The 23,387-nt window shown below is 32.9% G+C and overlaps 5 protein-coding genes across 7 annotated transcripts; 3 read left to right on the forward strand and 2 right to left on the reverse strand.

The window, feature by feature from the left end:
• The first annotated feature begins 525 nt into the window (after nucleotides 1-525).
• Nucleotides 526-1,272, forward strand: LOC108343528 (protein RADIALIS-like 3). Its single transcript, XM_017581870.2, has 2 exons — nucleotides 526-879; nucleotides 1,052-1,272. Exons 1-2 carry the CDS (start codon nucleotides 611-613, stop codon nucleotides 1,074-1,076), a joined length of 294 nt encoding a protein of 97 aa, XP_017437359.1. The 5' UTR covers nucleotides 526-610; the 3' UTR covers nucleotides 1,077-1,272.
• A 3,215-nt stretch (nucleotides 1,273-4,487) lies between these two features.
• On the forward strand, nucleotides 4,488-8,986 carry LOC108343170 (DNA-3-methyladenine glycosylase 1). The gene is made up of 2 exons (XM_017581275.2): nucleotides 4,488-5,772; nucleotides 8,379-8,986. Exons 1-2 carry the CDS (start codon nucleotides 4,688-4,690, stop codon nucleotides 8,401-8,403), a joined length of 1,110 nt encoding a protein of 369 aa, XP_017436764.1. The 5' UTR covers nucleotides 4,488-4,687; the 3' UTR covers nucleotides 8,404-8,986.
• Nucleotides 8,987-10,230: 1,244 nt separating this feature from the next.
• Nucleotides 10,231-12,195, forward strand: LOC108341287 (uncharacterized). The gene has a single exon (XM_017578985.1). It carries the CDS (start codon nucleotides 10,231-10,233, stop codon nucleotides 12,193-12,195), a length of 1,965 nt encoding a protein of 654 aa, XP_017434474.1.
• Nucleotides 12,196-13,380: 1,185 nt separating this feature from the next.
• LOC108342115 (uncharacterized) lies at nucleotides 13,381-14,724 on the reverse strand. The gene is made up of 2 exons (XM_017579821.2): nucleotides 14,107-14,724; nucleotides 13,381-13,915 (listed from the first exon to the last, which is right to left on the reverse strand). Exons 1-2 carry the CDS (start codon nucleotides 14,397-14,399, stop codon nucleotides 13,492-13,494), a joined length of 717 nt encoding a protein of 238 aa, XP_017435310.1. The 5' UTR covers nucleotides 14,400-14,724; the 3' UTR covers nucleotides 13,381-13,491.
• A 1,616-nt stretch (nucleotides 14,725-16,340) lies between these two features.
• On the reverse strand, nucleotides 16,341-18,185 carry LOC108342116 (protein RADIALIS-like 1). 3 transcript variants are annotated; one of them, XM_017579822.2, is made up of 3 exons: nucleotides 18,021-18,185; nucleotides 17,208-17,456; nucleotides 16,341-16,574 (listed from the first exon to the last, which is right to left on the reverse strand). In XM_017579822.2, the coding sequence occupies exons 2-3, from the start codon at nucleotides 17,444-17,446 to the stop codon at nucleotides 16,547-16,549; spliced, it is 267 nt and encodes an 88-aa protein (XP_017435311.1). In that variant the 5' UTR covers nucleotides 17,447-17,456; nucleotides 18,021-18,185; the 3' UTR covers nucleotides 16,341-16,546. The 3 variants fall into 3 exon arrangements, with proteins under 3 accessions (XP_017435311.1, XP_017435312.1, XP_052731999.1); XM_017579823.2 differs by lacking the exon at nucleotides 18,021-18,185 and adding an exon at nucleotides 17,582-17,966; XM_052876039.1 differs by lacking the exon at nucleotides 18,021-18,185 and having other exon boundaries at nucleotides 17,208-17,564.
• Nucleotides 18,186-23,387: the final 5,202 nt, after the last annotated feature.

Genomic DNA, 23,387 nt, shown 5'->3' on the forward strand with positions numbered 1-23,387 from the left:
CTTTGCATAATTGTTTTGCAAAATGTGGGGTGGTGCCAGTTTGCGTCTATCTCAACTAATAGTTTAGTTCAGTTTAGATCCGTAGTTCAAGGCGTTATATTGATGGCGGTACAGGGGTGGGGTGTGGGAACTGATAGCGTGAACAAGAAACTCCACGAGGATCATCACATCAACAGATAAAAACGTTGTTATGTGCTAAATTCTGTCCAAAATAATGGCACTAAAATTCAGTAACTGGAGGCATGCATGTGATGTGACAAGGAATTCACAAGAATTAGTGAAATTCACTACACCTTCCTCGATTAAGGCAATATATCCGCGTTAGATTTGCTTACATATTTCATGGAGGTTGATTAAACTTTAAGTCAATTTAAAAAAAGACATGCACAATTAAAAGTTAAAGAAAACCACGTCCGTATCTAGGAATTTCAGAATGTGTCCCACTGTTTTGTCCGGAAAGCAACGGCTAGCATGAGCATCAAGTATATAACACAACACAGCCTCAACTACCCCACTAGTATATAAAGGGCACCGATGTTACTTCCCTCATCAAAGCTCTATTGTAACAACTCTTTATTCTCATAAGTGTTGCTTGGTAGGTACACTAACAATGGCCTCAAGCCAGGGTTGGACACCGAAGCAGAACAAAAGATTTGAGAATGCCCTTGCCATCTTCGACGAGGACACCCCAGATAGGTGGCACAACCTGGCCAGAGCCGTCGGAGGAAAAACTGTCGAAGACGTCAAAAGACATTATCAGAAGCTCGTCGAAGATGTCAAGCAGATCGAGGAAGGCCACGTGCCCCTTCCCAATTACCGAACTGTTTCAACCATGGCAAGCAGCATCAGAGGTTACGGTTACATCAATGAAGAAAACAGGTTATTATTATTTGCTAACTCGTTCTTCTTCTTAAATAACCTTAAAAGATAAGATTGAAAATCAAAAATTGGTTTTATACAAACAGAAGAAGTAGCTATGTATATGAAGATTATTGTGGTGTTTGATTGTTGTTTTTCTTGGTTGAGTGTGATTGTGTTTATGATAATGCAGGATGAAGGGTCTGAGTCTGCAGTGAGGTTGATTTAGCAGTAATATGGTGGATGCTTGGATTAGTACTATGAAATATTTTATTTGCTTTTTATTTCTTTCCATATATATGCGAAGCATCAGTGCTTTGTGTTTCTGTTTCTGTTTCCATAAATGTAAAGATCAAAGTGTCCAAAGAGGGGCCAACCGCTCAATAGTAAAACATATATAAAGCCTTTGAATATCAACTTTTGTTTTCTCTCTCCATCATTTACTCGCACATGAGAACGGAGATACAAGGTAGTAACCATACAGTTTTTTAAGCTTTAATATTACTTCAGAAGCTCACAAAACAAATTTATATATTAAAATTTGTATTTACTAATTTTATCTTGTCTTTTTCATATATATTTTGAATAACAGAGAATTTTACTAACGGAAAATAAAAGGATGATTAATAAACAAATATGAAGTCTTATAAAATGAAATCAACGAAAATAACATTAAGAATGCTAAAACTTGGAGCACAGATTTTGAATTCATAAACTTCTTACACTTGGGCTTAGTTTGATATACAATTTCTTAAATTTAAAATAATTTTAAAATAAAATAGCCCATAAATACTAAATTTTAATATAGTTATATTTCGTGTATATATATAGGAAAATTTTAAGGCATACAATATGAATATTTTCTTTAAATATAACTTATTCATATTCAAAGTGACATCATCAAGATTCAATTAACTAAGGTTAGTCATTTTAGTTCATATACAATTTAGGAAACTCTTATTTCATAAAATGTAAATATTTTTCTTTAAATATGGCCTTAAGGTTAGTATAATATCATTTTATTTTATATGTGTTTATTCACATACATAAGTTTGGCTTAAGATAAAGAGTTTGACATTATATTTTAAAAATCTATTCTGACAATTTAAAAAAAATATTCCGCAAAAGCTACATCAAACAACCATAATTTATTTATTTGTTATTGAATAGTTTATACATCATGTATATGTAAAAAAAAAAAAAAGTGCTGTGATTAAATGCTCTATTTATGCTTGAACATAAAACAATTTTTATGGGCTTTTGTTTTAAATTTAAATTTGTTAGGAAATCAACTAAGTAGAAATCATTATAGTACTGTAGCTTTTAAAGTATTATTATAAAAAGTCAACACACTTATGTCAAATCCATATATACCACGTTTACTTGGATGAAAATTTAAAAATAATTTATACCAATCTTTCAATAATTAGTTAAATACAAAGAAAGAAATTAGTAGACCTTTGTGATTAAATGGAGAATTACCTAATTCAGTTCATGCATAACACATACACTTGAAAACATTCAATAACGTTTTAATATGTAACTAAGCCTTGAAGTAAGGATCAGTCTGACATGATACAGTGTTTGGTTTCCCGTTGAAGATATGGGTCTTTTTGCGAGCAAGCAATATTTAATATGAAATACTATACGGGGAAAATACAAAAGTATTTATTTGGGAAATTACTATTAGAACAAAATTATTAAGAGGGAAAATAACTAAGTAAAAATCAACAATAATGAATAAATTACAATATTATCAATAAATAATGAACTCCAAAAAAACTATATACGACGGCAATTTATCAAAAAGCTGAAAAATATAGAATACAAAAGAAACATAATACTTATTAAGTATAATATATATAACTATATTTGATTATAGTGATGGTTTGATTTTTCTTTTTGTTTCTGCTCAAAGGGACCGAGCGAAACTCCTGCTGCTATCGCTCGGGAATGCTTCTCCTTCAATCGGTCCTTCTCGCTTTTTCTTTAACTTCTGTCTCTTCCTCTCTCAATCTCAAAGTGGGGTGACCTGTAGGAAACATTCTGACTACGCTCAAGTCAGAATATATCTTTGCAAGTCTAGTGAAAATTAATCCAAAATCCATCGCTTGTTATTTATATGGTTTGAAAGAATATTATCCATTAATTTACCTTTTAATGACGATCAATGCTCATCTTAACTGCTCGACAATGACCGTTACGCCATTAATTACGCATTCATGGTCATTCAAAAGTTGTCCCCAGCCAACCGCTAGAGAATTCGCGAGTACTGCCCTGGTGTCCGACCGGGAAAGATGGGTTTCCATGCCCGATCGGTCTGATCGGTCAGTCGATCTCACCTACTCGGTATTAACTAAACGCGTTCGGTCGGTCGACCCCAACTCAATAGTAACACTTTTTAACTTCTTTTTGAAAGACTGTAAATTAGTCTAATTAATTTTTATGCCTGGAATGAAATATTTTAATTTTTGGTTAAATAGCTATGACAATTGATAATGGCCCATCATTAGAAAAATATCATTGCTCAAAGTTAATGACTGAACCCAAAAGAAAAAGTTCTCAGCTCCAAAAATATCTCCTAAAAGCTGCAAAACAGAACAACCTTTATAGAAAATGACTTAGCTAATTGCATTTTATAAAATTTACATTCTAAAATAAGGCCATTCATATTGTTTCATTTCTAGGGAGCTGTTGTTTTGATTCTTTAAGTCGCTTTCACAACATGCTCATCCCTTATTTCTTTTTCTTTTTCTTGTATCCCATGTTTTCTTCTTGCACCCGTAGTCTTCGTGATTTAATTACTCCTTATTAGAAAATAACCTAAAATCCTAATTTAAAATATAAAATTATAACATTTTTTTAATTATATAATTTAGAAGATGGATAAATTACATAATTCAAAACTTAAAGTGAAAAATAAAAAACAAAAAATTTATTTCTTTTATTATGAATATAATTGGTATTTCAGAAACTACAGTGATACAGTGCAAGAAACAATTGCCCAGCTTCTTTCCATCTTTCTGAAAGCACATTGTTGGACATGTTCAAGAATTTGTTCACATCTTGTGAATGTTTTTGTAGTCTAATTTTTATATGTTTTTATTTCATATCAGTAATTCTTATTATTTTTATCATATGAAGTTACGGAGAATAGATAAATAGTAGCTAATAATTAATAAAAATATTAAAGATGTTTGACTGAGTTGTTTCTGTTATCTACTACGGCAAAGTAATTACTTTTTAATTATATAAGATAATAATCTCTACTGTATATAAGATAATAACTGAGATATAAGATAGGGTAAGTATAGTAATTTTTTATAATCTGTATCATGTTAATTCAATTACTGTGGAAAGAAAACTTAATTATTAATTAATTTAATTTCAATTAATTAATTTTTTTTTTAAAAAGAAAGTAACTTGTAGGGAATATACAAGTGACGCCAAGATTAATTTTGTAAAAAGAACACTTTTCAAAATAATAGAGGCGCGTTTAGAAAAAACAGAGAGATGTTGGGCTGTTTTCATGATGTTGGGCTTATCGTTTGGGCCAACAGGAATGTAAAGGTTCACGTGCAGCACGCATTGCGAGATGGCGTGTGAGAAAGAAATAAGAAAACCCACACCAAAGTAGGATCCAAGACGAAGACCAAGAGGAACAAGAAAAGCAGCGAAACTGAAGAGAGAATGAAGAAATAAATTATTAGAAGCAGTTGGATTAAAGGAGAGTGAGTTTCAACCATTGTCATCGTCAACATCATCACATTACATTCATTTCACTTCAAACTCGTTCACTTTCCTCAATCTCCAATTCAACCTCACACTTATGGGCGAACACACGCTAGGTCAAGCACAATCCCTAATCGAACCTCAACCCCACCCAGCTCCCTCCTCCTCCGCCGCTGGCCCCGACGGCGCTCAGGCGGACTCAGAACTAAACAATGTCCTTCCGCACGTAAACTCCCCTGCCTCCAAAATCCCCCTCCGTCCCCGTAAGATCCGGAAGGTCTCACCGGACCCTTCCACATCCGAATCCCTAACCGAACCCTCTAAACCGGGCAAGAGCGGCGGCCGGAGCACCAAGCATGTTCCGCCTTCGCGAGCCATGGCGGTGGTGCCGCGCTTAGTGGCGCGTTCACTCTCGTGTGAAGGCGAGGTGGAGATCGCGCTCCGATTTCTCAGGAACGCGGACCCTCTTCTCTCTCCTCTTATCGACATTCACCAACCCCCAACCTTCGACAATTTCCACACTCCCTTCCTCGCCCTAACGCGTAGCATCTTGTACCAGCAACTCGCGTACAAAGCAGGCACCTCCATCTACACGCGCTTCATCGCGCTCTGCGGTGGCGAAAACGGCGTCGTTCCCGAAACCGTTCTCGCTTTGACTCCCCAACAGCTTCGCCAAATTGGGGTTTCGGGGCGGAAGGCGAGTTACCTTCACGATTTGGCGAGGAAGTACCAGAACGGGATACTGTCCGATTCGACCATTGTGAACATGGATGATAAGTCACTCTTCACTATGCTAACCATGGTCAATGGAATTGGCTCTTGGTCTGTTCACATGTTCATGATTTTTTCCCTCCACAGACCCGATGTTCTCCCCATCAATGATTTGGGTGTGAGGAAAGGGGTTCAGCTTCTTTATAACCTCGAGGACTTGCCGCGGCCGTCGCAGATGGACCAATTGTGTGAGAAGTGGAGGCCTTATCGTTCTGTTGCGTCGTGGTATATGTGGAGATTTGTTGAAGCCAAAGGAACTCCTTCTAGTGCTGTGGCAGTAGCCACTGGTGCCGGCTTGCAGCACCAGCATCACCACCAGCACCAACAACATGAGCAACAGCAGCAACAGCAACAGCAACATCCTCCACAGCCGCAGCTTCTGGACCCCATAAATAGTATGTTTAATCTCGGGTAAGACATTACTGGCTCCGAAGCTTTTCATATGCTTGATTTAATGGTTTATGTGGTGATTTGATCCCTTGTAAAGTGGTAGTATTAAATGAAATTCTTCACATTTAGAATATGTATGTGATGATTAATTTCGTCTTTTACTTTGATTGTTTTATTTAAAATTAAATGAATTGTATACGAAAATGTATAATCAAAGGTTTACTTTTTGAATATGGAAAATGCTGCTGATGAGCAATTGTATACCGTCGCTTGGTGATTATTCGGGGAGAGATATGCACTTTCGTCTCGTGAAGACGTGGTGCTGTATTCTTTCTTTTTCCCAGATTAGGAAAGCCTTCGTACCTCGGGGAGAGATATGCACTTTCTTTTAATCTTTGTTCAATTTCCATTAAGTTGACTGGTCGTTGAACTTATAAGTCTTTGAGACATTTTTTTGCTGCTCCTTTCTCTTTTTCTGCAAGCTAATTTGAAAAAGAAAAGGAATACCGTAAGACACTTTTGGTCTTCCAATATCACAATCGTATGATTTTACTCCCTCGAGTTCCAACTGTGGTAATTGGGTTTTCAAGCATGGTAAATGTGCGACTTTAGTCTCGTAGGCTTCATTTGTGTCAATTGAATCCTCTGGATATTGTAATTGTGTGGTTTTAATCCTCTCATTAATTGGAATTAGTTGATGAAACATTGACTTATGACAACTAAAACCACACAATATGCACAATTAGAACACAGGGAACTAAAATTAAACAATTGTAATTTCAGAAGGATCCGCTTGGCACAATTAAAACTTGAGGGGTTAAAATCACATGATTGTTATACAAAGGGGACAAAAAGGACAATTAAGTTAAAACTTTTTTGTGTCAGTGTTTTTGGCAGATGATACTTAAAATAATGCGATGTAGAATTCCTGATGGCTAAGATGTCATGTGAAACCTAGCTTTCTCTGTCTAATGAGGAAGAAAACCAGTGCCTTTTGTGTCTTGGTCATCTATGGTGACAAGATATGTTGCATGTGATTAACTGATGCACTCTTTTTGGTTCTCTTGTTATGCAGTGTATGAATTGAGGGGAAATTTGACGTCTCTCAAATTGTATATAGTATATATAGGTTGTACGAGGGAAGAAACACTTGCTGGCATTTTCTTGCATTACTAGTACGTGGGTGTGAAAAAGGATGAAACCAATAATTATATAGAAAAGTATGGAATAACATTTAAGAATTGAACTAGTACCACCAAAACTTCAAGTGGTGATGCTATTAAGTAAAACTGATTACCTAAACATGGAATGGTCACTATATGATTTGTGCTGCTGGGATTGAAAGAATTGCTGCGTCAATTAAGCTATCTTCCCCCCAAAAGAAGTGTTGAGAGGAGATCATTGTTGCCTTGTTTATCTTGAAGGGAATAAGCCAACACTCCCCATTAAACATAATAGACAGTGGGTATGTACAGTTTAATAAGTCAATGCTTGGAAGCTTCTAGGATGAACTATATACTACCATTGCATGGTTTGCATTGGAAGAAGAGATGCGAGGATCTTGATTTATCATTGAAACTTAAATTTTTTTATGTATATTATTTTATACTTAGGCTACGAGTTCATTTGAAGGCAGGACTGGTTCCTATGTTCATTAAATTGATTTTTTCTTTTAAAATAGATAAGGTAGTGAAAATAACTTGTGGTTACAACATGTGAGGAGTTGATGCATAAGAGATGCTCAAGGTCTATTGTTGTGTTGTTTATTTATTGCGAGTTGCTAGATGGTGATTTGAATTGGAAACTATTTTTGATTTATCCAAATCCCCCCTTAAGACGCCTCGGGTGATTAGTGAGCGGCAGGAGAACTTTGCTTTGTTAGGTCAGTGTGGCCTTTTAGTCGTCGATGGGCTTGATGTAGTAGCAGTGTATGGATCTCACTTTTCATTCATTGATCTGATGTGATCATTGGACCTTCAAGGTGGTTATATTTTTGGAATTTCGTCTTTTCTCGTCATATTTTGGAAAATTGCTTCTCTTCCTGTTAATAGCTAGTGTTTAGTTTGGTAGCCTGGTAATTATATTATTATTCACGTGTCTATTTAGTGGTTTCCTTATGTGATCCGTCTTCTGAAGCTCAACTTATAATCTTCGGTTACTAGATTTTTTTTTTGTAAAAGTTGACGTTGGAATCATTTCCATAACGTAATGAAGACAAAAAAATGGTGTCAAGTTATTTCTTCCGTTGGTTATTTTTGATATATCTCCTACGAAGGCGTGTATTTTATTTATAATAATTTTAGGTGTAAACTTAATAATGCTATGTTTTATCAGTTTGTTATGGTATGTTGTGATCGTGTTGTCATGTACTTGCTTGTGCTTCGGGGTGTCAACTGTCAAGTATTTCCCTAAAATCTGATTGATATAGAGTTTATAACAATATACAAAATTCAGTTACTGTGAAGGAGAGGAGTGAAAATTTCAAGGTACAGTACGCGTCTGTCATTTAGCTTCATTTGTTTCTGTTCTCTCCAACTTCAAATATGTAATTGTTTATGTTGTCTAATATACTATTGATGTAATTTTAACACGTTTGTCATCTCTATGTTCTGTCAAATGTGCTACAGGGCCGCCTGTGCTTGGGGACAATGATCCCCAACGGAATTTGTATCAGGCTTCGTTAGCAGTCGCTCACACGGGAAGTTGCAAAGACACGACGTGAAGTGTATTTAATGATAGATCTTAGTACTGAGACTTGGACATTGGGAGCATTGAAGCATCAATGTATGATTTGCCTTGTGTTCAATAAAAGCCAGTGCAAGATTAATAAAGGCCACTCCTTACTTTTGTTTTTATTTAAGTAATTGTAGTTGTTGGAGGGCTATGTCATGTTGTTAAGGCGTCAGTTAGTAGGACTAGACTGATTAGAGGGCTGTGTTTCATTGCCTTTGCTGCATGGTAGTGTGTTTTTTTGGAGTGTCAGACCATGTGATGTAATTAATGTATGCATGGAGTCATTATCTTGCATCCTGCTGCTACTGGATGAGCCCTATGCTTTATGTGTCGTTCTTCTAATGCAAAGAAAAGTGGGGGACTAATTATCTGGTAATAGGTTTTGAATGTAATAGATGTCAGTAGTAGTAGTGCAGTTTACATCCTATGTTTTTATTGCTAAGTCATGTGGTGATCAGTAACCCTAAGATTAATAAAAGAAACTAGCTTATTTAATTTCCTATATTTAATTTGTATTTGAAAAATATCTTTCAAACTTATTGGTTTAATCGGTTTGGTTATATTTAAAGATGCCATTTATATTTCTAGAATAAGTTTTAGTTGTATAATTCAATAAATGTTCTTACTTTCTCAGAAAATGAGTTTTACAATAAATTAAGAGTATGTAAAGAGGTTAACTTTTGATGCATTTGAATTTGATCTAATGATTTTTATAGTTAGAACACATTTTATTTTATTTACATCTTATATATAGGATAAAAGATAGTCCTGAGCATTAATTTTTTTATCACCGGATTTTTTTTAAATTTGAAAACAGAAATTTTTATTAATATACTGGTATTGGTGGTTAATGCCAGTATACTAAATCTTTTATGCACCTAAATAAAAGACGTTCTCCACGTCTCGCATTGGGATAATAAATAATAGGTTTAATAGTTAATTTTATCCCAGTTTTGTTGATACATAATCTCTCATTTTAAAAGTGTTTGAAATGGGTCCTTACTTTTAAAATTTTGAGTCAAATTAGTCTCTTTCGTTAAATATAATCAAACGGCGTTAATGGGGTGATGATCTGGCAGCATTCACTAGCATCATTTGTTAAACGGGGACTTTATTGACGTTTTTTTATTATTAGTTAAAATTAATTTTAAATTATAACTTTCATTAGTTTGCACTTTAAATTAAGAGAAAAAAATATTAAATTAAAAATGAGAATTATCAATGGCAATTTTTTTTTATAAATTTAAACCTACAGAAAAAAAGTTGAAACAAGCGTAAAAACAATATTGTTAAGTTTTCAAAACATTGTTTAGTTTTTTCTAGGTAGCTACTGTCAGGATAGCGTAGTCCAAATTTAAGAGTTAATCAAATTAACCTTTTCTGTATTGAAACATTGAAAAAAAGTCCGCGTTTAATAACTTTTAATTATTTACGAAGGTAAGGAGAGAACACGTACGACAAGACATGAACATGTACTATCAGACAGCTGCAGAGACAATCGCCTACAATATATAAACGTTTTCTTGTACAGGACGGCGTTGCAATTCGGAATACACATACCCAACAACTACATGGCGACGATTTTTGCTATTACAGCTGAGGGGACAGTGAGATATTCTAACCGCATATCCCCTTATTCCCTCTAGTTATCGTAATCATCCCATTGGAATATCAGAGACTGGATCATGAGCTTCAACACGTATCTAGATTAACACTATTACTATAACTATAAATATGCAAGCGATCATGCCACTAGTTTTGGCAAGCAGCACAACAGACAAACTAAAAATGTCATACGAATACGAGAATTATGACCCCTCCTTCCCCGACCAACCTGTGGTTGACTTATACCTTCCTGTTTGGGCAAGGTTACCAGCTTTCCACTCGAAACCAGCTTTCATTTGGGCTCAAGACTTTCACACCACCACTACCCTCACCTACCAACAACTCAACGACACTGTTCATCTCATCTCATCACAGCTGCAGGGTTCATTGCAAAGAGGAGACACTGTACTTCTTCTCTGCTCTCCAGGACTTGACCTAGTTGAGCTCATTTTCGGCTGCCAAAGAGCTGGTCTCTTGAGCGTACCTATAGTCCCTCCTCACCCTTCTTTCTCCAATCAAAACTACCACCACCTCGTAAGAGCCATTTCTCAGACCAAACCCAAAGCTGCCATAGCTCACTCTCACTACACTTCAAGCATTCGACGCTACCTCTCTTCTCCCCACAACAACACCAAGCTAGCTCACATGCTGCAAACCATCCACTGGATTTCCATTGACCATGTCAAACACGGCAAAGCCGTCGTTACTGTAAACAACCGTGATTCCCTAACATACAGTGGTTGTGCAGCAGATGAAGTTTATTTGGTTCAGTACACTTCTGGAGCCACTGGTGTCCCAAAACCCGTGCTTGTCACTGCTGGCTCAGCTGCTCACAACGTTAGAACTGCCAGAAAATCTTACGATCTTCATCCAAACAGCACCATCGTTTCGTGGCTGCCACAGTATCATGATTGTGGCCTCATGTTTCTGTTGCTGACCGTTGTTTCCGGTGCCACGTGTGTTCTCACGTCCCCAAACGCGTTCATCAAACGCCCCAGACTCTGGCTTGAACTCTTGTCCGAATTCAAGGCCACTTGCACTCCCGTTCCCTCGTTCACATTGCCACTAGTCATCAAGCGTGGAGGGATTCACCAAAGCGCTTTACCCATCAACCTGTCAACCTTGAAGAACCTTATAATCATCAATGAACCTATCTATAGAGACTCTGTGGAAGAATTCGTTCATACTTTTTCACCATTCGGGTTAAGCCCTTCTTCTATCTCTCCTTCCTACGGGTTAGCAGAGAACTGTACCTTTGTGTCCACTGCGTGGAGGAACTGCCACAGTGACAATATTGGTGCTTATGGTTCCAGTTTCCCAGATTTCCCAACTCACAACAAACTGTTACCGGTTGCAAGGCTCGGAAACATGGAGCAGGAAGACGTGGAGATTATGGTCGTAAACGAAGAAACCATGGAGCCGAGTGAGGATGGTGTCGAAGGAGAAATTTGGGTTGCTTCACCAAGCAATGCTTCTGGGTACCTTGGCCACCCTAGCTTAACAAGAGAGGTGTTTCATGGAAGACTGAGAAACATGGTTAGTAAGTGCTTTCTTCGAACCGGGGACAAAGGCATCGTGAAAGGAGAAAAGAGATACCTCTTTGTTACTGGTCGCTGTCAAGATGTGATGGAACTCGAAAACGGTGAAAAGGTTCATCCACATTATATAGAGACTGCGGCGTATAATATTTGCTCCAAGTTACTCAGAGGAGGCTGCGTTGCAGCGTTTGAAGTTTCAGCAATGGTGGTGGTTGTGGCAGAGATGCAGAGGTTCGAAAAGGATGTGGATGTGGTTGTGTTGAAGTGGGTGTGTGAGAAAATTAAGGCAGGTGTCTGGAAGAAGGAGAAGGTAGAGATTGGATGGGTGGTTTTGGTTAAGAGTGAGTGTGTTCCCAAAACCACTTCTGGAAAATTGCAAAGAGGGAGGTGTAAGGAGAAGCTTCTCGCAGGGGAAATGGTGATTCTGATGGAAACGCGGTTTGAAAAAGATGTTACTGATTTTACGAGAGCACACAACGTAAGAGAAGAAGCTTCGAAAGAGAAGGGTCACGTGAACAGATCCCTTTCATGTATGGACACTCCTGCCTCTCTAATATCTCTTCTGTGATATGAAAACTGCTGATTCTCTATCAGCATATTTTCATTTCTGTATATCGGTAAATAAATAAATATAAGAATAAAAATATTCTTCCAGACTTATACACTTATAAAAATAAATGGAAAGTTATTGTTTTCTACATTCAAATAACCGCTTAAAAACATGGTTTTAAAAATAGTACATAAGCTATCATAATTAGAAAAATTAAACTTTTTACATAAGCTATCTTATTTTTCAGGATTGTTCTATAGAATAAGAGATTTTTATGATATTACTTTCCAAATACTTATTGGAGTGTTGATAATAATGTATTTTTGTGTCTTTGTTTTTCTTAGGCTAATTCTGTTTAAATTTTATCTTTTTTTTAAATGAAATTTATGAGTTGCAATCCATACACACAATCTTCAAATGACTCCCTTTAAAGATATTCCTAATTGAGTTTTTGACGATTTTCAAATAAATAGAATTTTTGTCTATGTCGTTGGAAATTATTGATGAAATATATGTTTCTATTACTCTCTAAAAAAATGCTTGTTTTAATAAAAATTCTTCTCAGTAGGCTTCAATTGATAAAGATGTACAAGGTATGTGTTCTCTTTATAAGGATGAAAAAGAGGAATACATTTAGCAACTTTTCTCTGTAAGGATGAAGAAATACAAGGTGTGTCTTCTCTTTGTAAAGTTAATGTACAAAGTATTCATCGGAATTTTTTAAAATTCGTAAATTTGTTGGTAAAATAATTAATTTTTCTACTAAATTTGACAATGATATATTATAAATTAAATGGACATATGCATGAGAAAAAAAAATGATAACATGATAACACAATAGATCGTAATTTAGCATATGATGCATTCAAATTTCAATTTAAATTGAAGATGAGTAAGTTGAAATAATTGTATCAGATACACACAAATATTAAAAAGTAAAACAAAGGAGGTTGCTTACCGAATGAATTACTAGTGTTCTAAGGATATTAAGGAATGAATAAGAAAGTGTAATTTTTGTATGATATTACAGTTTAAAATAAAATAATAAAATTTATAATTTAAGAAATAGAATATAGCAAATTTATTTATTTAATAACTTTGATTCACTTCATCAGTATGTATTGTTCTCCACCTGATAGAAATTAGGTATATCTGTTCAACAAGAAAAGTCATGTTAAATGAGGATGAAGTGGGAGGTGTTACTTTACACTCCAACCCTATTTTCAACATAGATATCACCCTTACACTATACACAGTTTCAGTTGGCAAGAAAATGTATGTAATTGTTAATGTCAATAAAAAAGGATCACTCGTCTAATGATCCCCTTCAGGTGCCTGTGCGGGAGCATTGCTGGGTGAAGAAGAAGAGTGGGAATCATCAAACTCTTCATCATCATCACTGTCTGGTTCCCCGGTAGGTGCACTTGCTGGTGCCCCTTCACCTTCCTCAAAATCATCATCCGATTCTGGTGTTCTTGTTGGTGCATTTGCGGGTGCAGATTCAGGTGCTTCCACTGGCGCATTGCTTGGTGCTTCGGTAGATGTTTCGTCGTCTGAGTCTACTGGTGCCTCTGCAGGTGAGAAAGAGCCCTCTGGTGCACCTGCGGGAGAAGAATCATCGTCCTCATCTTCATCCTCCTCCTCGTCATCATCTTCATATTCAGGTAAAGCATCTGGTGCTCCAACCGGTGAATCTGCCATTGATCCCGTGGGTGAAATTTCTGTGTCGTGGCTTGCACTACCGGTCCCCAAAACAGTAGTTAACCGCACGAAATTAGTTTCAAATTAAACCTAATTATCCACGATTTCCAAAATATATTCGCTGATTATTTTTTTTTTTATAATGCTAAAGAAATTAAGTAGAAATTTTGGAGAATTAAAAAAGTTGAAGTGAGAGAGGGAGAGAGGAAAAGGATTATGGTTGCTTACGCTTCAGTGTCTAAAAAGTCGGCCAAGGATGACCCTTGGCCTTCATCGGTATCTTCGTAGGAAGAAGGAGAAGAAGAGTCGTCAGAGGAGGCGCCACTTAGGGCCGAACCGAAGTAATCACTGACAGCATCTTGGGCCGCGGCCCCACCTATAGCTCTCTGGGCCTGGTCCAATGCGTCTTGGGAGAGCCCTCCCTGACCCAAGAGATCCTTCCAATCGTCCTGGCCCAAAACCGCACGGAATGGCAGAGCCAACACCACCGAAAACACCAAAAGTAATGATATCTTCGCCATTTCCCCTTATTCCTTTACCCTGGAATCAAGGATTGCAGAAACGCCTTGAAAATTAGTGAACCAAGGGTGGCAATGATATGCAACTTTGTTCATTACAATCCGTTCTTTTATATACACTGCCACAACCCATTTTAGCCACACATAACGGCTTTCTCCCGGTCTTTTTCTTATGCCCGATTCTCCCGTTCTCATTTCTTATCTTTAGAAATTTTTCTTTTCCGTTTTCTTTTTAGCTTCTCTACGCTGCTGTTGCCACAACCCTTGCTGCTGCTTTTTCCTCGTTCTCCATTTTTTTTTTTAAGAATAGCCACATCCTTAATAGTAATTTTGAATTCATAATTTGTCAAATATGTTTACCTATCATTCTGAGTTACAAGTCTTTTCTTATAAGCTGTTCTATTATGGAAAGACAGATTTATTTCTAGCCAAAACCATTCTCCCAATTCACTTGTGACTGCTTCAATTTGACCACATTCTTATGAATAAACTAAATTAATATTTAATTATATTGTTGCTAGCTCTTATGTACGTGGATTCTATTTAGAAAAAGAAAGTTACATTATACGTATGACTCTCTAATCATATTTAAACATTTGTTTAATAAGATATATATTACCTATATAAATTTTAAATGTGTTGCTATGTAATGCATAATGCAAAATGGTGATATTATGACACAAATGTTTTTTTTACACTCATTTATATTATCTTTTATTATTTTTTACTTTGTTTTCTCTTACAAATACAAAATTCTTTTTTTGTGTGATTATTTTATTTTATTCAAATAAATAAAATATGTTTCAAAGTGTCATTGTTCATAAATTTTTTCTCACTTAAAATCATTGGAAGAGTTTATATATATATATATATATTCATAAATATTAATTTATTGTTCTGTTCTATTGATCCATTATCGCCGTTTTTTTATACGTTATTATTGCTTTTGCTATCTACGGTAACCTTATTGTTGTGGAAAAACTATGCACATTGTGTGTTTGTGTATATGATTTACTTTTCCACCTTAATTCTCAAATATTAAATTTTATTTGGGCTCTCCAAGAGGTTGAAGCTCCACCACTGTTTTCATTATTCTCGAAATTAAATATATTTGGGGTTTTCTTTAGCATTTATGAAAATTTTATTCTATCAAGGAATATTGTACTGAATAGTCGTGCATAGGTTGAATGAAATATAAAGGTTGGGGTTGAGAGTGGGAAATTCTTGTGAATATGTCCTTAAAAGAATAATATATAGTTAATATAAGCCTGACTGGTATAGTTAATTTCGAACACGAAATATGCTTCACTGAAGATCCGAAGGATATAACTCTTTCTGAAAATCATTTTATTGCGCATTTGACAGTATTTTTCTTATTTTTTAAAATAATATAAAAATGCATTTTTTATAATTATTTTATTTTTGTAATATATATCAAATAAATATAAATATAAGTCACCTTATTATTATTTTGTGTTCTCATTCACCTTGATATATGACGTCTCTGCTCAACTCCCTTCTATTCAAGGTATAAAATGTTTCTTTTTACCATTAGTGTTGATGTTAAATCAAGATACATGTATGGGCAAAAGTGAAAATTAAGGCAGAAGCTAGACAGCATGTTATGCATTTCTATCAAAATCATTAAAATTTTAATGTCCCCAATCTATCTTTCTATACAATTATCATTCATCTTACCTGAAAACAATCCAACAAAATGGGGGTATATAACACCAAAATATTCTCAATATTACAGTGTCTCTGGTTTTAAATAAGATGTTCCTGTGCAATTTTGCTGTTTCTAAAACTATCTGTCTAATCAGTCTTCTTACCTTCCACCATATTAAATTCCAACCTAGATAGAAAATTAGTCATCTAGACGTATCCAGTTAGTTTTGTGTTTATGTTTGAGTTTTTGACTTGTAGCTAAAAGAATAAAATTAAATGATTAACAGGTGTTTAACCATTAAAACTTGTCACTACATACAATTTGTTAATATCCGGCAAAGTTACATATCACATGATATTTCTTACAAATTACAATTGGGTGAATATGACAGGAAAAGAAACACAAAGCAAGTGAGCACACCAACATAAATTGCACATGCCTTCGTGGAAACTTACAACTCCACAGTGCTAAAGTGGTTGCTTCATCGGAGAGTCAGATTCCTCATTCGCCTGGTGAAGAAAACAATCAGCTTATATTCAGAGTAAGAACAAATTCAGCCTTTTAAGATGTGCATAAATAAGTAGACAACTGCATGTGCCAAAAAAACTACACCCAATGATTACAGGTGGTTTAAGCAGGGGACTAATATCCCCGAGAATGAAGATAAACGTCGACGCATGAATCAATGATTATTACCCAATACCTTATCGACATGTTGATAATTATTAATATTACTAGCATCACCTAGGACATTATCCAAACCAATAGATCTCAGGTGCATGTGACATGAAACTTGATGGATCAAATTTCACGTGCTCTCTGCTTACAATAATAATATAAAAAATCACCGTTTATTGGGTTGCTGTTGCAATTTCTCAAGACATTCTGATCATTGTAATCAAAAGCTCCAAAACATGAGATGTGAGAACTATTTTGAAACAGAAAGACTAACGAAATTGGCAATGCAGATGCAAAGGGTTATCCCTGATCCAATGAAACTTCCACAAAACTCTTCACGAGTTTTGGTGTTTGCAACAATAGTGATTTCCTCCTCTAATACAAGTGGGGGAATAACAGAGAATACCACACAAAATGAAAAAGAAATAACACAACGCACATTCTAATAAGTTGATTGTTATTACCTTTGTTCATTGTCAATTTGTCTTCCATTGATGCCGGCACCTCTGTACCTGGGTAGTGGAATTTGGTCATGCTCAATTCGAATGACATCTTCCTGGAGAATCTCATAGTGCATTTTCACCTCTTCTACAGATTTTCCCCCCACGGCGTTGGCCACATGTTGCCACCGATTTGGGTCGTCAGGGCCATGAACCGCAAGAGCATCCTCAAAACGTCTATTCTCTTCTCGTGTCCACCCCATCAATGGAGTACTGTGTATGTGAATGTGTTAGGAAGAGTGAAGTAAGAAGAGAACAGGAAAAGAGTGTGTGTAGGTGAGTGTCTGGGTGGGTGGTTAAATAAGGGAGAGTGAAGTGATGTGCAAGTTGGCGAATACCTTTTAGGGATTCAACAAGATATGATTCCCTTGAGGCTGGTATGTGTAGCGGGGTCATTTGGATTTGATCCCTTGAGGGTTATAAACCTATGATATGAGTCTATGTATGCATCTGACCTTTTCATTTGATGTTGGACTCAGTATTGTAATATCATTTGTTCAGATTTTTACAGGCTGGTGGTGGTGGCGGTGGGGATTAGATACCAATTCCCACTGCAATACAGATATATATTCGCTAACAATATGTAAGGCTAAGATATTCTGCTCCTTTCTAAGATGGTTACAGAATAATAATCCTGTCACTTATTTTGCAACTTGTGACGGGTAATATACTTTCTCCATCACCCCATTAATATATTTTCCATTTGCATTGCTTCAAACCCTCATCAACTACTTCACATAACTTGCGTTAAATAAAAGAATCGGAGTGGAAACTTACTTGTTGGTTCTGTGGGTTCAACTAGGGTTACTTTTTCTGCAATCGGTGATAACTTGTTCGATGAACTTTGCGTGCCTGAGAGGTGAAAGACTGCTCTGTTTTGGACAGTGCTTTGCATTTGGCTCTGTCAATGCCATAACTCGGATTTATTTATATTGCTCTGTTTTCAGGTTCCAGAACATGTGCTCCTTTCTGTTCTCACCCTTACTTGTTACTTGTGTTGTATGGAGTCATTCGTTCCAGAATTTCACTATGCAAATTCTAACAATGACTACAAAACAAAAAGATTCAATATAGTTTGATTATTAATGTTTTTATCTTTTACTTTTTATTTTTTATCAAATAAATAATTAGTTCAATATAAAATATATTAATACATTTTACTTTTAAATATTAAGTATATATGTTCATTTATTTTAACTATTAGCTGAGTTTGACTAAATTTAATTATGAGAGTTTAAGTAAAATTAACAAAATTTAACTTTTTACTAAAATTGTATTTTTTTTATCGTACAAAGTCCATATTTATTATTAGTCTAAATTACTAATTGTACCTATCCAATCTAATAAATATACAAAAGAGTAGAGAGATTTATTAAACGTTTTTCATCTTAAAATAAAGAATTGATTTATTGAAAAAATATTCAAATATTAACTGCAATCATAATTAATCTCTCAAATTTAATGTTATACTTGTTATTTAGGATATGATTTTGTTATTATTATCTACTTAAGATAAAGATATTATTTGATACCATAATATAATTTTAGTGTCTATGTTAATTTTATAAATACCATTAATATTTCTTAGAGAATACTCCATCATTCTAATATCATATTTTGTACTCATTATTCTATTATCATAAATTCGAAAAGTCTCTTATCCACTTAAGTTACACATATATCACACTACCTGAGCATAGTTGAAAATCTTTTTATTTCTTCTATATTGTTATTTTAATTATTTATTAATATAATAAAAGAGATTGAATATTTTAAGAGATTATAATGCTAAATTTAAGATATTTATTTATTTAATAATATAATTGATTATATCACATTTTCCTTTGTAATTATGCAAATAGTATTTTTACGTAAATATGTAAGTAATGTAGGTTTTCTTTGCAAAGCGAACGAAGAAGTATACGCACAAAATATTAAGAAAATCAATCTAAAAATTAGTATTTTTTTCAACATATACTAATCATAATCTTAACACTGTATTTGTGCAATTTAAGAGTGTTTGGGTTCGTAACCACATCATTTGGCAATTAACACTACTGATTGTAGTTTATACAAATTCTTGTAATATGCTTAAGGTTTGAACATTAGTTTTTCCCCCATCAAATTCAGTTTTTATGTGATTTTCGTTGACTTTTTTTTTCATTTGAACTGGGTTTCACATGTTTGTATATATGTGTATTTATGGAAAAAATATAGATCTTGAATCAATAAAAAAAATAAAAATAGTATTCTAAAATAAAATAATTAGTATTTTAAAAGTTAAATACGTTTTTAATTTATATATTTTAATATAAAACTAAAATTTATTTATATTTTAGATTATCATATAACTTAATTTTCAAAGTTTTAAAATAAATACATATAATTTTTTTAATCTAATGTTAAATTGTTTTGATGTGTAAATAAACGATTTGAATTAATATTGGAATTATTTATACTCTTTAACATATTATAATTCAAATATTAATTTAAAATTTCGTTTAACACGCATAAAAAATAACACATTGTTAGATTAAAATTCATATTAAATTATTTTAAAATTGTAAACTAAAATATATTAAAATTTTAAATATAAATAAATTTGAATTTATATTATTGTTTATAAATAAAAAAACATATTTAATTTTTTTATTTTAACATGGATTTTTTTGTTACAGTCAATATCACGTGGCTCAACCTATGTTGTTATATTATTTGTCATATATAGATGAAAAATAATTAAGAGTTTGATGAAAAAAGATGATAGATCAATTAATCGAATTAAATTTAGAAGAAAACTTTAGAAGGATTTTTGAGAAAAATATTTAAAACCTGATGAAATTGTTCTCTTACAATTTGTTGTTTTTAATAAACTATTTAAAGTTTTATTTAAAAAAAAAAAACTACTGCTGTTGGAAAATGAGTGTTCGGCTGCATGTTTGTCAGACGATGGAGCCATGAGTAATGGAAGGCCCATAAACGACAAGTCAATGGGGCTAGTTGTAAGAAGATATTCGAATTTTAAATTTTTAAAAAACATTTTTAGTAAAATGAGTTATTTACAATTTCACATTACTAAAATAAAAAAAATATTTATTCAAACAAACATGTACTCGCTACAAATGTAATTGAATTCAAAAACAGCCTCTTTTTATCCAATACTAAGAGTGATAATAATTTTTTAGCAATGGAAAACCGACAAAGTTGCATGAAAAGTAAATTAAATATAGTTAGTTTTTTTGGGTTGAGAACGGATAGTGTTTATCTTGGATAAAATTATATCTGCTGACTCGACCTATTTACCAAATATTTGTGAATATTTTAAAATCGGTGGGTTTCTACAAATATTCATAAAAAATAAATAAAAAAGTTTATATATTTTTAAAATAAAATTTTAATAAAATTGTAAAATATATAATATAAATTAAATATAAATTAAAATTTAATTTTAATTAAATTTAATATAATAAAATATGATTTTATTTTGTTTTTAATTAAATTTAATTAAAAATATATAAATTAACTTTATTATTATTTTCTCGAGTAATGGGTACTTATGGGTCGGATAGTATATTATCCATACTAGACCTGTTTAAAAACAAGTATTAAAATATCCGTTACTTGCAAATATTCATGCTCGCGGATTTTTTTGTGATCTCTAACAGTAAACTTTACAAATTGTAAACTTTACAATTTCCATATTAATTAATCAATTGATCATATAATAATTTAAGTTTTATTGTTTCTTTTTAACTAATTTTTTTTCACTCACTTATACAAAAAGAAATAGAGATAATGAATTTGTGTGAATTGTTGAGATTTGGATTACAGTCTAGAATTTTAAAAAATAAAAATATATGGAAGCCTACATAATTTAAATTATTTGATAAATAATTTATGAAAATAAATTAAAGATGACAAAATGAGTTTAGTCAGACAAATTGATTCCCAATCTATCATAATGGGTTGGGTTAAAAATTTCAATTAATCAACTTATTTCTATCATAACAAATTAGCATGTGGAAGATAAAATAGAATTGATTAATCAACAAATTCATTTTTTAAAATAGAAATAAAAAAATATTTTTAAAAATTGATTACTATACAATGATATTATTATTTAAATTTTTAAGACTTAGAAATTAAGTTTTAATCTTAATTATAAACAATAATTTAATAATTTATTCATTAAAAACATTAATTAACCAATTAAAATTAAAAAAAAATATTTATAACGCAGAACAGCCTCCACATTTAAAGTTCCCTTTTTACCATTAGTTAGAACTTGTTTCACTTGCATATTATAAGGAATTAAAACAACTGCTTCAAATACAGTATCAGGAAGTACTGCTTGTGGAACCTCAATATCCACGGGCTTATTAGCTAAATGACAATTGGCACAGACAATACGACCGGTTGCTTCTCGAGGGTTTTTCATAACCCTGCTGTGCAAAAAATTGGATATGCATTTGAAAAAGGTGCTCGAATTATTATATATATCATGATCGATATAGAAATGGATCGGGTAATCCCTTCTTTTATACAAGAAAAAGCATTTCTAGTTTGCATGGTCTAATCATTGATCCTTAAAATTTCTACAATAAAATTAGGTAGGTCACTTACATAGTTCCTATCCAAGATGAGAACCCCTTTTTTATTGAATTTTTTTTAAGAGAGAGAAAAGAAAAATTCTCTTCTTTAGATAAAAACTTGAAATTTATTTAAGTAAATCAGTTTTTCTCTCGATCATTCATATTTATATATAATTAAAAAAAAATTAGCAACCAATCCGTCATCCTATCGATTCACAACAGGTAAGAAATTTTAAGTCTGTTTTCTTATAACGGCAGTATAACCTAATTTATTTTTTACGGCCTAATGTCCGTTGAAAACGAATTCACATTTATTTAACAGTTTATTTAACAGACGAAAATGTACAAATTTATTATTCATGTAGAAAGTAATCCATGGAAGACTAAAGCTCACGAATATCAAAACTTTCTTTTTGTTTTAATTTTCTCTTCAACACATAATATAGTTGTGACGAAAGTTAAATAATTTTATTTTTAAACAAAGTCAATTTTTATTTAAATAATTATTACAATAATAAATATAAATAATAAGAATTTTCTATTTTTTAATTAAAATAATTTTTTAATCTAACAAATTTGTCATATTATTTACTAATTTTAATAAAAAAAATTCAAATCTTCTCATTTTCATCTTTTCTTCTTAATTTAAACAGTTTCATATTTATTTATTTTCATAAATTCTTCTTCAAATCCAAACACGATCTTAGCAAATTATATTGAAAAAATATGACATTTTATTTTATTACAAAATATCTTTTTATTTTTATAATTTAACCTACATTTTTTATTTTATCAAATAAATGAAATTACTGACAACATTTTTTTAATGTCTTTATCTCTCACTTTCTTTTTCTTGATGATTCGATTTTCCATTAAGTTATTCTAATCACATTTCATACCCTCGTTATCATTCTGAAATTAAATCAAGGCATTGCTGATTTGAAAATAGTAATAATTATTTAAAAAAAAAAAGTATATAAAAGAAGGTTAATTGGGTCGTAAACATGAATAGTGGGTGAGAGAATCTGTAGGATGCCAAGTGATTCCTTTTGGGAATGTGTCCTTCAGTTTGGGGTTACTGCCCCATGCCCAGAGGGAGGGATGCCATCTTTTAGACTCTTCTAGTTTTAGAATCTTTATCTATCTTTCTATTCTTTCTTCAGACCACTCTAAAATATGCTTTTTTTAGGAGATTTTATTTCTTTCGCCTCCTGTTATTATAATTTAATTCTGAACTGTTTTGTGGTAGAACCCAGAAAGAGAAATGAAAGAACATAGAGATAAAAAAACTGTGAAATTCATTGGTAATTTCTATTCTTCTTTTTTCTCATTCATTTTCAATAATCTTCTTAAATCTAATATCTTTATTTTCATTCTATTTCTTATCTATGAATATTTTAGATAATGATAATTTAATAACATTTTTTTAAAAATATTTTAACATCATCTACGTGTCATTCTGTGATTGGTCCAAAATTATTTCACAATCAATAATAATAGATTTAATATTTTTGTAAGTCCACGAATCTCAAATTGGTCGCCTTCTTTTCCG

This window comes from Vigna angularis, chromosome 4 (assembly GCF_016808095.1).
Source record: "Vigna angularis cultivar LongXiaoDou No.4 chromosome 4, ASM1680809v1, whole genome shotgun sequence".
Taxonomy (NCBI): Eukaryota; Viridiplantae; Streptophyta; class Magnoliopsida; order Fabales; family Fabaceae; genus Vigna; species Vigna angularis.